Source organism: Danio aesculapii, chromosome 20 (assembly GCF_903798145.1).
Source record: "Danio aesculapii chromosome 20, fDanAes4.1, whole genome shotgun sequence".
In the NCBI taxonomy this organism is placed as follows: Eukaryota; Metazoa; Chordata; class Actinopteri; order Cypriniformes; family Danionidae; genus Danio; species Danio aesculapii.
Window position 1 is genome coordinate 54,938,546 of NC_079454.1, and position 11,815 is coordinate 54,950,360.

Sequence of the window (11,815 nt, forward strand, 5' to 3'; positions counted from 1 at the left end):
GATAAGCCTGTTACTTCTTTTAATAAATTAATAAAATATCAATTTATTCATTATTAAACACATTTCAAGAAAATAATTAGCATTTTAATGTTTAACTATAAGTTTGTGCTCAACACACGAGTACATGAATACATTTTTTATGAGATGCTTTACAACATTATATTTGCTTACCACTCAGAAAACCCTAGAAGTTACACAGAACACCCTAGCAACTGCCTAGCAACATCTTAGCAACCACCCAGAACACCTTAACAACTGCCTATCAATCATTAAGAATACTTTAACAACTGCCTTGCAACCACTTTGCAACTGCCTAGCAACCACTCAGAACACCCTAGCGACCACTTAGAACACCTTAACAACTGTTTATCAAACACACAGAACACCTCCTAGCAACCACTCAAAACACCCTAGCAACCACTCAGAACACCTTAGCAACCACTTTGCAACTGTCTAACAACCACTCAGAACACCCTAGCAACCACTTAGAATACCTTAACAACTGCTTATCGACCACTCAGAACAGTGCCTTGCAACCACTCAAAATACCCTAGCAACCGCTCAGAACACTCTAGCAACTACTTAGCAACCACTCAGAACACCTTAGTAACCACCTAGCAACATTTTAGCGATCACCTTGCATCCCCTCAGAACACATAAACAACCACCTATCAACTATTCAGAACACCTTAGCAGCTGCCTAGCAACCACTCAGAACACCTTAGCAACTGCCTATCAACCACTCAGAACACCTTAACAACTGCCTATCAACCACTCAGAACACCTTAGCAACTGCCTATCAACCACTCAGAACACCTTAAAAACTGCCTATAAACCACTCAGAACACCTTAGCAACTGCCTATCAACCACTCAGAACACCTTAGCAACTGCTAGCAACCACTCAGAACACCCTTGCAACCACATAGCAACCACCTAGCAACATCTTAGCAACCACCTATCAACCACTCAGAACACCTTAGCAACTGCCTAGCAACTACTCAAAACACCCTAGGAACCATAAAGCAATCACCTAGCAACATCTTAGCAACCACTTATCAACCACTCAGAACACATTAACAACTGCCTATCAACCACTCAGAACACCTTAGCAACTGCATAGCAACCACTCAGAACACCCTAGTAACCATATAGCAACCACCTAGCAACATCTTAGCAACCACCTATCAACCACTCAGAACACATTAACAACTGCCTATCAACCACTCAAAACACCTTAGCAACTGCCTAGCAACCACTCAGAACACCCTAGCAACCATATAGCAACCACCTATCAACCACTCAGAACACATTAACAACTGCCTATCAACCACTCAGAACACCTTAGCAACCACTGTGTCGTCCTTATTTTAGACTAATATTATTCTATTAATCACATTTTGCTTTTTATTACAATAAAATTGTTTAAATTCACTAAATAGTTGACAAATAAATATAAATGTTTTTTAAATATAATTATTTAAAAATGACATATTATTTGGGTTTGTCCATTGGGTCCAATTTTAGTCTTTTAAAGATGTAAAATAAGTCTTTTGAGTCTTCAGAATGTGTTCGGAATCAAAGCTGTTTTTGCACCTGTTCCTTTAAATGCAAATGAGCTGGTTCTCCCCGCCCACTCAAAGAAAAGAACGAAGGTTGTGACAACAGAATGCGTGGCATTAGAGAGGCATAACTGGGATTCAGGGTATTTTAGGGGTGAATAACGGCACTGACTTTAGTAACATGAATGTATTTAGATGTAACACACCGGCACGTGAATGTAGAATGTATGCTAATTATCATCAATACTGTTTTTAATTGATTATATAACGCTAATATCCAGGTGTTACTATGGTCAACCTCTTCATCTTCCTATGTTTGGCTGAATATACCTTGGGTAAAGATTGTGTTGCTGTAGATTTTCAATTTCATGACTTCAGGATATGATGAGAGATTGATGGAAATTCAGTTTGCTGTGCACACACACACACACACACACACACACACACACACACACGTTTAACACATTGTGCGGTTTTTGCTCATCCTGAAGCATCCTCGTTTAGAGTTGTGTACACTATGACAGACTATAGTATAATAGATTTAAATGAGGAAAAGTCAACATAGAGAATGAAGCCCCGCCTTCTAGTGCAGGAGCCAATCAGTGATTGCTATAGACTGAGGATTCTCCGGTGGAGCTTTTGATGTGGAAGCTCTATCCTGCTGGAGAATTGTCCCTCTCCTGTTGTTTGTAATGTAATGGGCAGCACAAATGTCTTGATACCTCAGGCTGTTGATGTTGATCATCCACTCTGCAGATCTCATATTTTAGTTCCGACCCCTATCAAACACACCTGAACCAGCTAATCAAGCTCTTTCCAGGTATACTAGAAACTTCCAGGCAGGTGTGTTGAAGAAAGTTGGAGCTAAACTATGGAGGACACCGGCCATCCAGGACTGAGTTTGGGCACTCCTGATTTAGAGGATGATAATGTGTAAAATGTCCATTAAGGAGGTTTGTGTCGTGATCTCGTTTCTCTTCGAGTGCGCATTAGCTCGTGCGACCTGAATAAATGTCGATTTTGTTTGATTTGTTCATTGAGAAACAAAACTTAAGCGATCGTTGATGAACTTTATTGGCGATTACAACTATGTGATGTTAGCTTGGCAAACAGTTTCAGAAAATTTGAACGCCCGAGCATGGTGATGAGAGGTCTTTTAAAGAGGGCCACAGAGGGAAATGACTCCCCTTAAGCCCCAGTCAGATCAGATTTTAATTGTCGGTTTCAAAAGTCACTATGTCAAATTATGCATTGGGTTGGGTTGCTTATTAAACACTCCCTCACCTGAACTTGCCAGAAGTGAGATGGAGAAAATGAAAGCACAACAGCACCAAGGAAAATTTAGATGCTCAAAACAAAATAATGACATATAAAAAAAATGCAAATATATGACGGAGGTTTGTGATACAACAATTACAGTGAAGCATTAATTAAATCTTTATTTCCCACAGAGCTAAACAAATCATCACCTCACAGTTCCGCCACAGCGGAATGAACCACCAACTATTCCAGCACATGTTTTAGGATGCCCTTCCAACTGCAACCCATCACTGAGAAACATCCATACACTCATTCGCACACACAGGGGTGTAGTGGGCATTTTAAAAGTGTGTGTTAAGCTGTATAAGATCCAAAAGTTTACGTTCATATAATTATTAATCAGCTGTTTCTAAATTGTCTGTCCCTAAAAGTGAGGGAGGGGGGGGGGGGTATCCCCCCCATCTCCCCCGGTTGCTACACCCCTACACACACATACACTACAGAAAATTAAGCTTACACAATTCGCCTGTACCACATGTGACTGTGGGGGAAACCGGAGCACCCGGAGGAAACCCACGCCAACACGGGGAGAACATGCAAACTCCACACAGAAACACCAACTGACCCATGCGAGGCTCAAACCAGCAACTTCCTTGCTGTGAGGCTATTGTGCTACCCACTGCGCCACCGTGATGCCCCGAAACTAATTTAGTTTGGTGTAATTTGTATCTTAGTTTTAATGTATTTTTGTTTGTCAGTCGTCTACTAGATAAACGAGAATACCGAATAACATGTGAGGTGAAATGCTTCATAACCAGTCCTCTATGCTTCAGCACCAAAACACAAACTGGTTTGTTAAATAAGAAATAAAAAAACTCTCCTAAATAAAATGAAAGCGAAACAATAATGACGAAAGCATCCATTGCCGGTGAGTTTCAATTTAATTAGTTAATCAAGTAATTTAAATAAGCATGACAGGCTTTTACAATGAATTACAGCACTGAACGTGTTTCCAGATTACCTTGGAAGAATGAACGTGGTCGGAGGGCTGAGAGAACTCAGAAACCCATGAGAATGAAGATGTCTGCATACAGGGCCTAGTCTTGTATATTTGGGGGCCCTAAGCAGAATAATTTTGGGGCCCTACCTTGCTCTAAATAGTGGAGTATTGCCATTGCACTTTGGCCGACAATATTTAATTGATTTTATTTCTTATTAAATACAATCAATGTAACAGAAAAGTAAGGCCTGATTTCTTCTACTGAACTGCCTGAATGGTTTGTACATTATGAAACAGCTCTGTTTCTGTCAACTAGCAGCTTCAAAAATGAAGAATTGAACAATCTTTAATAAAGGGACCAGAGATTCCTACTTTGCGTCCTTCTGGAGTGTTTAAGACATATATTATTAATATAGCAAACAGACTGAAGATTCTATAAAGAGATGGTAGGTTGAGTTTTTTTATAAATCCCAAAAGCAAAAACTCTGCAATGAAACGACACAACAATAATTAATTAAATGCATTACTTAGAAATAAAATAAACATTCTGAACTCAATAAAAAGGGCAACGCAGTTCCCTCACTGTCGCCTCACAGCAAGAAGGTTGCTAGTTTGAGTCTTGGCGGCTGGGTCAGTTGGCGTTTCTGTGTGGAGTTTGCATGTTCTCCCCGTGTTGGTGTGGGTTTCCTCCGGGTGCTCCGGTTTCCCCCACAGTCCAAACACATGCGCTATAGGGGAATTGGGAAGGCTAAATTGTCCGTTGTGTATGAGTGTGTGAATAAGTGTGTATGTGTTTCCCAGTGATGGGTTGCAGCTAGAAGGGGATCCGCTGCATAAAACAAATGCTTGATAAGTTGGTGGTTCATTCCACTGTGGCGACTCCAGATTAATAAAGAGACCAAGCCGAAAAGAAAATGAATGAATGAATGAATGAATGAATGAAGTCAATAAAAAGTAAAAAACAAAACAATGAACATTAATGCAAAGATTAATCCATAAATAATAAACTCAATAAGCAAATAATATAAATAAAAAATATGAATATAAAAACATATAAGAAAAAGTGAAGCAATAATTACTGGGTTAATGTTAATACCCAAACACAAACTTTATACTTCCCTTCAGTCTCCTTCACTGTTCCTTACGTTTGAGATGCAGTGTCCAGAGCTTATATTAAACTGTGATTAATTCAATTAGGATTCGTTTATCTCGATTATCTCTTTTATAAACATGTCTCAGGAAAAAATATTACCAGTGTGCAAAATATGTGAGTGAAAGACATTTGAGTACTATTGCATTTCAGTAAAATGCGTTTTAGACTTAAAAACCGGTCTGTAAAACCAGAAGAGAATAAAATATATATCATATAAGTAGACGACGACGTTCATTAATCTGTAATTGCCTATTTTTGATAAATCTGCTATTAGATTGACATCATTATTAGCACTTAAAAGCGATGCTAAAAATGATTTTGTGCTTGTCTCTTGTCGTCATTTTTCCTCTCAGTTTTTCTACATCTGAAGAATAACGTTTCATTTCGTTTCATTTCCGCAGTCTAATTTCCAAAATAAATCAGGTATATAATGGGGCAGGCAATGAAGCAAAGGCCATGGTTGTGTCTGTTCACGGATTGGCGTTCTTGTGGCGACCGGCCGGTCTTGCAGGTTACCTTGAAAGAACAAACTCGAAGCGCGAGAACCCAGAACACATATGAGGAATGAGATGCTGCGAGCTTCCTGTTGATCACATGACCTTCACACGAAAACAATTTCAACTTTAATAAAATTGTGTTGTTTTTTCTTTTAAGTGAAATTTTATAAATATTAAAGCACTAAAGCACTGTCAATGAAAATGAAAATATTTGTAAAATGCTAATTAAAATGATTTCAGCAAGAAAATTGCACCGCTCGTGGGTTGTGGGGGCCCCCTAGTGGTGGCAGGGCCCTAAGCAGCCGCTTAGTTAGCTTATAGGGAGGGCAGGCTATGTCTGTATATTTGTGCCGGTCTGTCAGACAAATTGCTTAAAACACTTTAATATTTTAGAGAAAGTAGTTGAGGTTTACATAACCAATGATTGATCTTATCCAACTCATAAGTAGGCTAATATGCAGCCTATTTTTTGATTACCTGACCTGAAAGAAAATTAAACATGCTAGACTCTCTGCGATGGTGCCGTGAGGCGTCACACACATGGTATCGGTTACATTACACAAGAAGAAATGGTTGAATCTTGTGTCATGATGCTCAATTACCCATGATGCCCACTTGTCATTTACGTCGTTGTTCCCCAGGAAATCATGCCGAAATCATGTGATCTGACCGGGGCTTTAAGGGGACTTTGACTATTGAGTTTCACAAAGTGCAGCGCTTAATGCTCCTTGAAGAGCAGTTTAATCACAGAGTTGAACAGATATTTAATCCCAGTTTCTTTGCAAATCCTGTCTTGTATACATGTTTATATGCATTACTATGGCAAAACACACCTGTCAATCAATATTGGTGGGCGGGGAAAACCTCACTGCTATGTCACCTCAAAATCACTGGGATTTGGATCCTATTTTAACATCAGGAAATTAAGAGATTTGCTGTGTTTAAATCTATTCAGTATGACACACTACACACACACACACACACACACTTCTGTCCAAACAGCTTCTGAGTTTCCATGATAGGAGCCCTTTAAAACAAAAAAAGTGTAGTCATTATTATTAGCTTCACGCGTTTGTGTGCGTGCGTGTGTGTGTGCGTTTCATACAGATGAGGTCTCTCTTTCTCTCTCCACACACACGCTATTGCGCAACACGACGCTCGTCTCTCTCCACGCTCGTCCCCGATACGAAGGACTCGGTTCCCAAATGACTCGGTTCGGTTGAGCTCGGTTCCCTCAAGCGTTCGGATGCTGCTCGCGCACCCGGAGAGATGACGGACAGCAGGTGCACGCGCTCCGCTCGCCCCCGACGCCGCCGGGCGCGCGACAGCATTGAGTCGGTTTGAAGCTCCGGAGCTCCGCGCACGCCGGGACTCGTGTGTCCGCGGAAAGCGATGCCAGCGGCGGACACAGCGGCTCCGTCACGCGCCGTCAATAAAACAGTCGCTTTCAGCGCGGGAAACGAGCCCTCGCGCTTCTGATGAGCAGATTTGACCGCATCTTCAGGAGACAGACTCTGTGTAATCTGGATATGTTAAGAGGCACGTAATCATGGATGGGATTATTTGCGTTTTGGGGCTCCTGACGCTGGTTTTGGAGGGCATCTGGAGCCAGGGAGTGTACGGTGAGTTCATGCTGATGCATTTATATGCCAGTCAACATGCGCGCGTGAACAGGTGCCATTTCACACAGCATCCAGCATACGATCTGCTCTGGGTCCACACACTTCTACACAAGCCTCATTTACCAACATATATACACACACACACGTATCATTTACACATGCACACTGAAACACAAAATGCATTTCTTGCTTTGAGTTTTTGTCTTGCTTCTAGTCCAAATATCTACAAACTCTTAAATCAAGAAGCATCTTCTACAAGCCAAATATAGTCTTGTTTTCAGAAATAATGAGTCAAAATTAAATGAGTTTCTCATTAAAACAAGCAACAAAATGCGGTTAACTGAATGATTTCCTGTCAAAGGGAAAAACACATTATTTTGCTTACTGCATTTGCATATTATTTTGCATGTTTTAAGGAGAAACACTTAATTTTGACTCATTATTTCTGAAAACAACACAATATTTGTTGCTCGTCTATGTAAAGCTTCTTGATTTAAACTCAAAGTAAGAAGAGCATTTTGCAGTGCTGATGCTGATTTTACAAGCAGAAGTTTCATTTTAGCATTTGTTTTTAAAAATGCTGGGTTGCTTTATCACTTGGCTGGGTTAGATATGGTCAAACACAACAGCTGGGTTGAAAGAAATGTGATTTAAATGAAATTTTATGCAGCAAAATTGCTTGCTTTCAGTTTTTGTCGTGCTTCTAGTCCAAATATCTACAAACTCTTAAATCAAGAGGCATCTTCTACAAGCCAAATATACAGTCTTGTTTCCAGAAATAATGAGTCAAAATTAATTTAGTTTCTCATTAAAACAAGCAACAAAATACGGTTAACTGAATGATTTTATGTCAAAAGAAAAACATTATTGTGCATGTTTTAAGGAGAAACACTTAGTTTTGACTCATTATTCTGAAAACAACACAATATTTGTTGCTCGTCTGCATAAAGCTTCTTGATTTAAGAGTTATTTTGGCAAGAAGTGAGAGAAACTCAAAGTAAGAAGAGCATTTTGCAGTGCTGATGATGATTTTACAAGCAGAAGTTTCATTTTAGCATTTGTTTTTAAAAATGCTGGGTTGCTTTATGACTTGGCTGGGTTAGATATGGTCAAACACAGCAGCTGGGTTGAAAAAAATGTGATTTAAATGCAATTTTATGCAGCAAAATTGTTTGCTTTGAGTTTTAAGTTTTCAACTTAATTTGTTTGTTTAAATTCAGCCTAAATAAATTGTTTACAACCACTTAACGTAAAAAAATTAAGTAAATCCAAGGAATCATCTTTGAATAATTTTTCTCAGTATACAAACTCTTAAATCAATCAGCATTTTTTAGACAAGCTAAAGCTATTGTTTTGTTTTCAGAAATAATGAGTCAAAATGAAGTGAGTTTCTCATTAAAACAAGCTAAACAATCTGACAATGAGGTAAGCAGAGTGATCTTATATAAAAGGAAAAAACTAGATTATTTTGCTGACCGCATCAGCAGATTATTCAGCATGTCTTAATGAAAAACTCTTCATTTCCACTCATTTCTGAAAACTAGACAACTTTTTCTTTGCTTGTTTAGAAAATGCTTCTTAATTTCAGAGTTTTATATATTTGGACTAGAAATGAGACACAAACTAATCTTTTTGCTGTGTAAAAATGAACCCAGCTTTGGGTTTGCCCATGTCTAACCGAACATTAGGTTTGACAGCAGCATTCTCAAGACGGAAATTGAGGATGTTTCACGAGTTCCTAATGGTGAAATGATCACTGTAAAAAAGGATTATTTTAATTGCGGTATTAATTATTTTATTATTTGAATTGATTATTTTTTCTTTTTTAATGCAGTTTTATACTCAAACACAACAGCTGGATTAAAAAATGTGATTTAGCATCAGAATAAAATGACAGCATTTCATTCTGAGTGTACAGGGACACTGCGTAAATGTGTGGATATCACTTAAAATGAAGAAAACTACATTATTTTAATTGCAAGAGTTCATTTTGAATCAGAGATTTGTGTTTGGTTTATGCAAATCATAGCATGTTGCATTTAAATATTATAAATCCACAGGTTTTAGAAAGGAACTTTTATTATGCATTATGAAGATGGCATTTACCACTGAATTTCATTGTAGTTTAATAGACTTTTTTGTTTTTTTTAAATGCTGGGTTGTTTTAACACTACGCTGGGTTAGATATGATAAAACACAACAGCTGGGTTTTAAAAATGTGATTTAAATGTAATTTTATGCTGCAAAATTGCTTCCTTTGAATTTTTGTCTTGTTTTTAGTCCAAATATCTAAAAATTCTCAAACCAAGAAGCATTTTCTGGACAAGAAAAACACACTGTCTTGTTTTCAGAAATAATGAGTCAAGTTTGTGCTTAAAACAAGCTAAATAATCTGCCAATAGGGGAAGAAAATGATCTTACAGTATGTCAAGAGGAAAAACTAGATTATTTAGCTCACCGCAGATTATTGTGCTTGTTTAAAGGCCGAACTGGCTTCATTTTGACTCATTATTTGTGAAGGAGAGGCAATCGTTTTTTCTTGTCTACTAAAGGCTTCTTGATTTAAGAGTTTTTAGATATTTGGATTAGAAATGAGACAAACTCTTATGTAGAAGCACGATTTTTGCAGTGCTGAGTTCCTGGATGCTTTTAGAAGCAGAAGCTTCATTTAAAAATGCTGGGTTGTTTTAACGATATGCTGGGTTAGATATGGACAAACAACAGCTGGGTTCAAAAATGTGATATAAGTGTAATTTTACAATGCTTTTCTTACTCAGAGTAGCTTGTTTTTAGTCCAAATATATTATGTTCTTCAATCAGTCAGCATTTTCTAGACAAGCACAAACTATTGTTTAGTTTTCAGCAATAATGAGTCAAAATGAAGTGAGTTTGTGCTGAAAACCCACATAATTTTGACTCCTTTCTGAAAACAAAACCATGTTACTTATCTAAAATTCTTCTGGATTTAAGAGTTTTTTTGATATTTGGACTAGAAATGAGACTTTTTGCAGTGTAAAAATGAATGCAACTTTGGGTTTGCAAACTTGGGTTTGGCCATATCTTACCCAACATTACTTTTTGATAACACGGCATGTTCTAGATGGGAAATTCAGGGTGTTTTTTAGAGAGTAGGTTCATTAAAAATGGTATTCACAATAACAACTGGATTATATTAATTGCAATACTTGCTTTTATGTGTATATTTTGGGTAAAAATGCAGATTTAAACTCAACGCTGGGTTAGACATGGACAAACACAACAGCTGGATTGAAAAATGTAATTTAGCATCAGAATAAAAGAGCAGCATTTCATTCTGAGTGTGCAGGGACACTGGGTAAATGTGTGTGTGTCATTTAGAATGAAGAAAAACTGCATTATTTTAATTACAAAAGTTCATTTTGAGTTCAAGATTTGTGTTGTTTATGCAGATGATAGCATGCTGCATTTAAATATTATAAATCCACAGGTTTTGGAAAGGAACTTTTATTATGCGTTATGAAGACTGTGACTTTTATTGTAGTTTAATACACTCTTTAAAAAAATGCTGGGTTGTTTTAACACTACACTGGGTTAGATATGGACAAGCACAACAGCTGGGTTGAAAAATGTGACTTAAATGTAATTTCACACTGCAAAAAATGCTGTTCTTGCTTAGATTAGCTTGTTTCTAGTCCAAATATAAGTCTTAAATCAAGAAGCATTTTAGACAAGTAAAACATATAGTCTTGTTTTCAGAAATAATGAGTCAAAATGAAGCGAGTTTGTGCTTAAAACAAGCAAAATAATCTGCCAATGTGGTAAATTATCTAGATTATTTAGCTTGTTTTAAGGAAAACTCGCTTAATTTTGATGCATTATTATTGAACACAAAACCATGTTTGTTACTCATCTAAAAATGCTTCTTGATTTAGGAGTTTTTACATATTTGGACTATATTTGGTGTTCATGTTGACACTTTTTGCAGTGTAAAAATGAATGCAACTTTGGGTTTACATTAGGTTTTAACAAGCCAGCATGTTCTAGATGGGAAATTCAGGCTGTTTCTTAAAGAGCACGTTCATTAATCAATCATCATTTTTTTCCATTTATAATAACAACTGGATTATTTAGAATGCAATACTTGCTTTTATATTTATCATTTGGTTAAATAAATGCTCTTTCTTAGCTCAACGCTGGGTTAGACATGGACAAACACAACAGCTGGGTTTAAATATGTGATTTAGCATGGGAATAACATTATATTCAGTATTTTATTCTGAGTGTACAGGGACATGTTCACCGTTTAGAATGAAGAAAACTGCATTATTTTAATTGCAAGAGTTCATTTTAAATCAGAGATTTGTGTTTGGTTTATCATAGCATGTTCCATTTAAATATTATAAATCCACAGGTTTTAGAAAGGAACTTCTTTAATGCATAATGCAGACAGAATTTTGATGGCTCAGTGGTTAGCACTGTGGACTAACAGTAAGAAGGTCGTTGGTTCGAGTCTCGGCTGGGTCAGTTGGTGTTTCTGTGTGGAGTTTGCATGTTCTCCCCGTGTTGGTGTGGGTTTCCTCCGGGTGCTCCGGTTTCCCCCACAGTCCAAACACATGCGCTATAGGGGAATTGATCAACTAAATTGGCCGTAGTGTATGAGTGTGTATGGGTGTTTCCCAGTGTTGGGTTGCACCTGGAAGGGCATCCGCTGTGTAAAACATATGCTGGAATAGTTGGCGGTTCA

General features: G+C 37.6%; 1 protein-coding gene across 1 annotated transcript in view; it reads left to right on the plus strand.

The window, feature by feature from the left end:
- Positions 1–6,802: 6,802 nt before the first annotated feature.
- Positions 6,803–11,815, plus strand: part of LOC130247429 (MAM domain-containing glycosylphosphatidylinositol anchor protein 2-like) — a 201,241-nt gene continuing 196,228 nt past the window's right edge. Inside the window, 1 exon segment of the mRNA XM_056480650.1 lies at positions 6,803–7,092. Coding sequence (XP_056336625.1) covers positions 7,020–7,092 — 73 coding nt within the window. The 5' untranslated portion in view covers positions 6,803–7,019.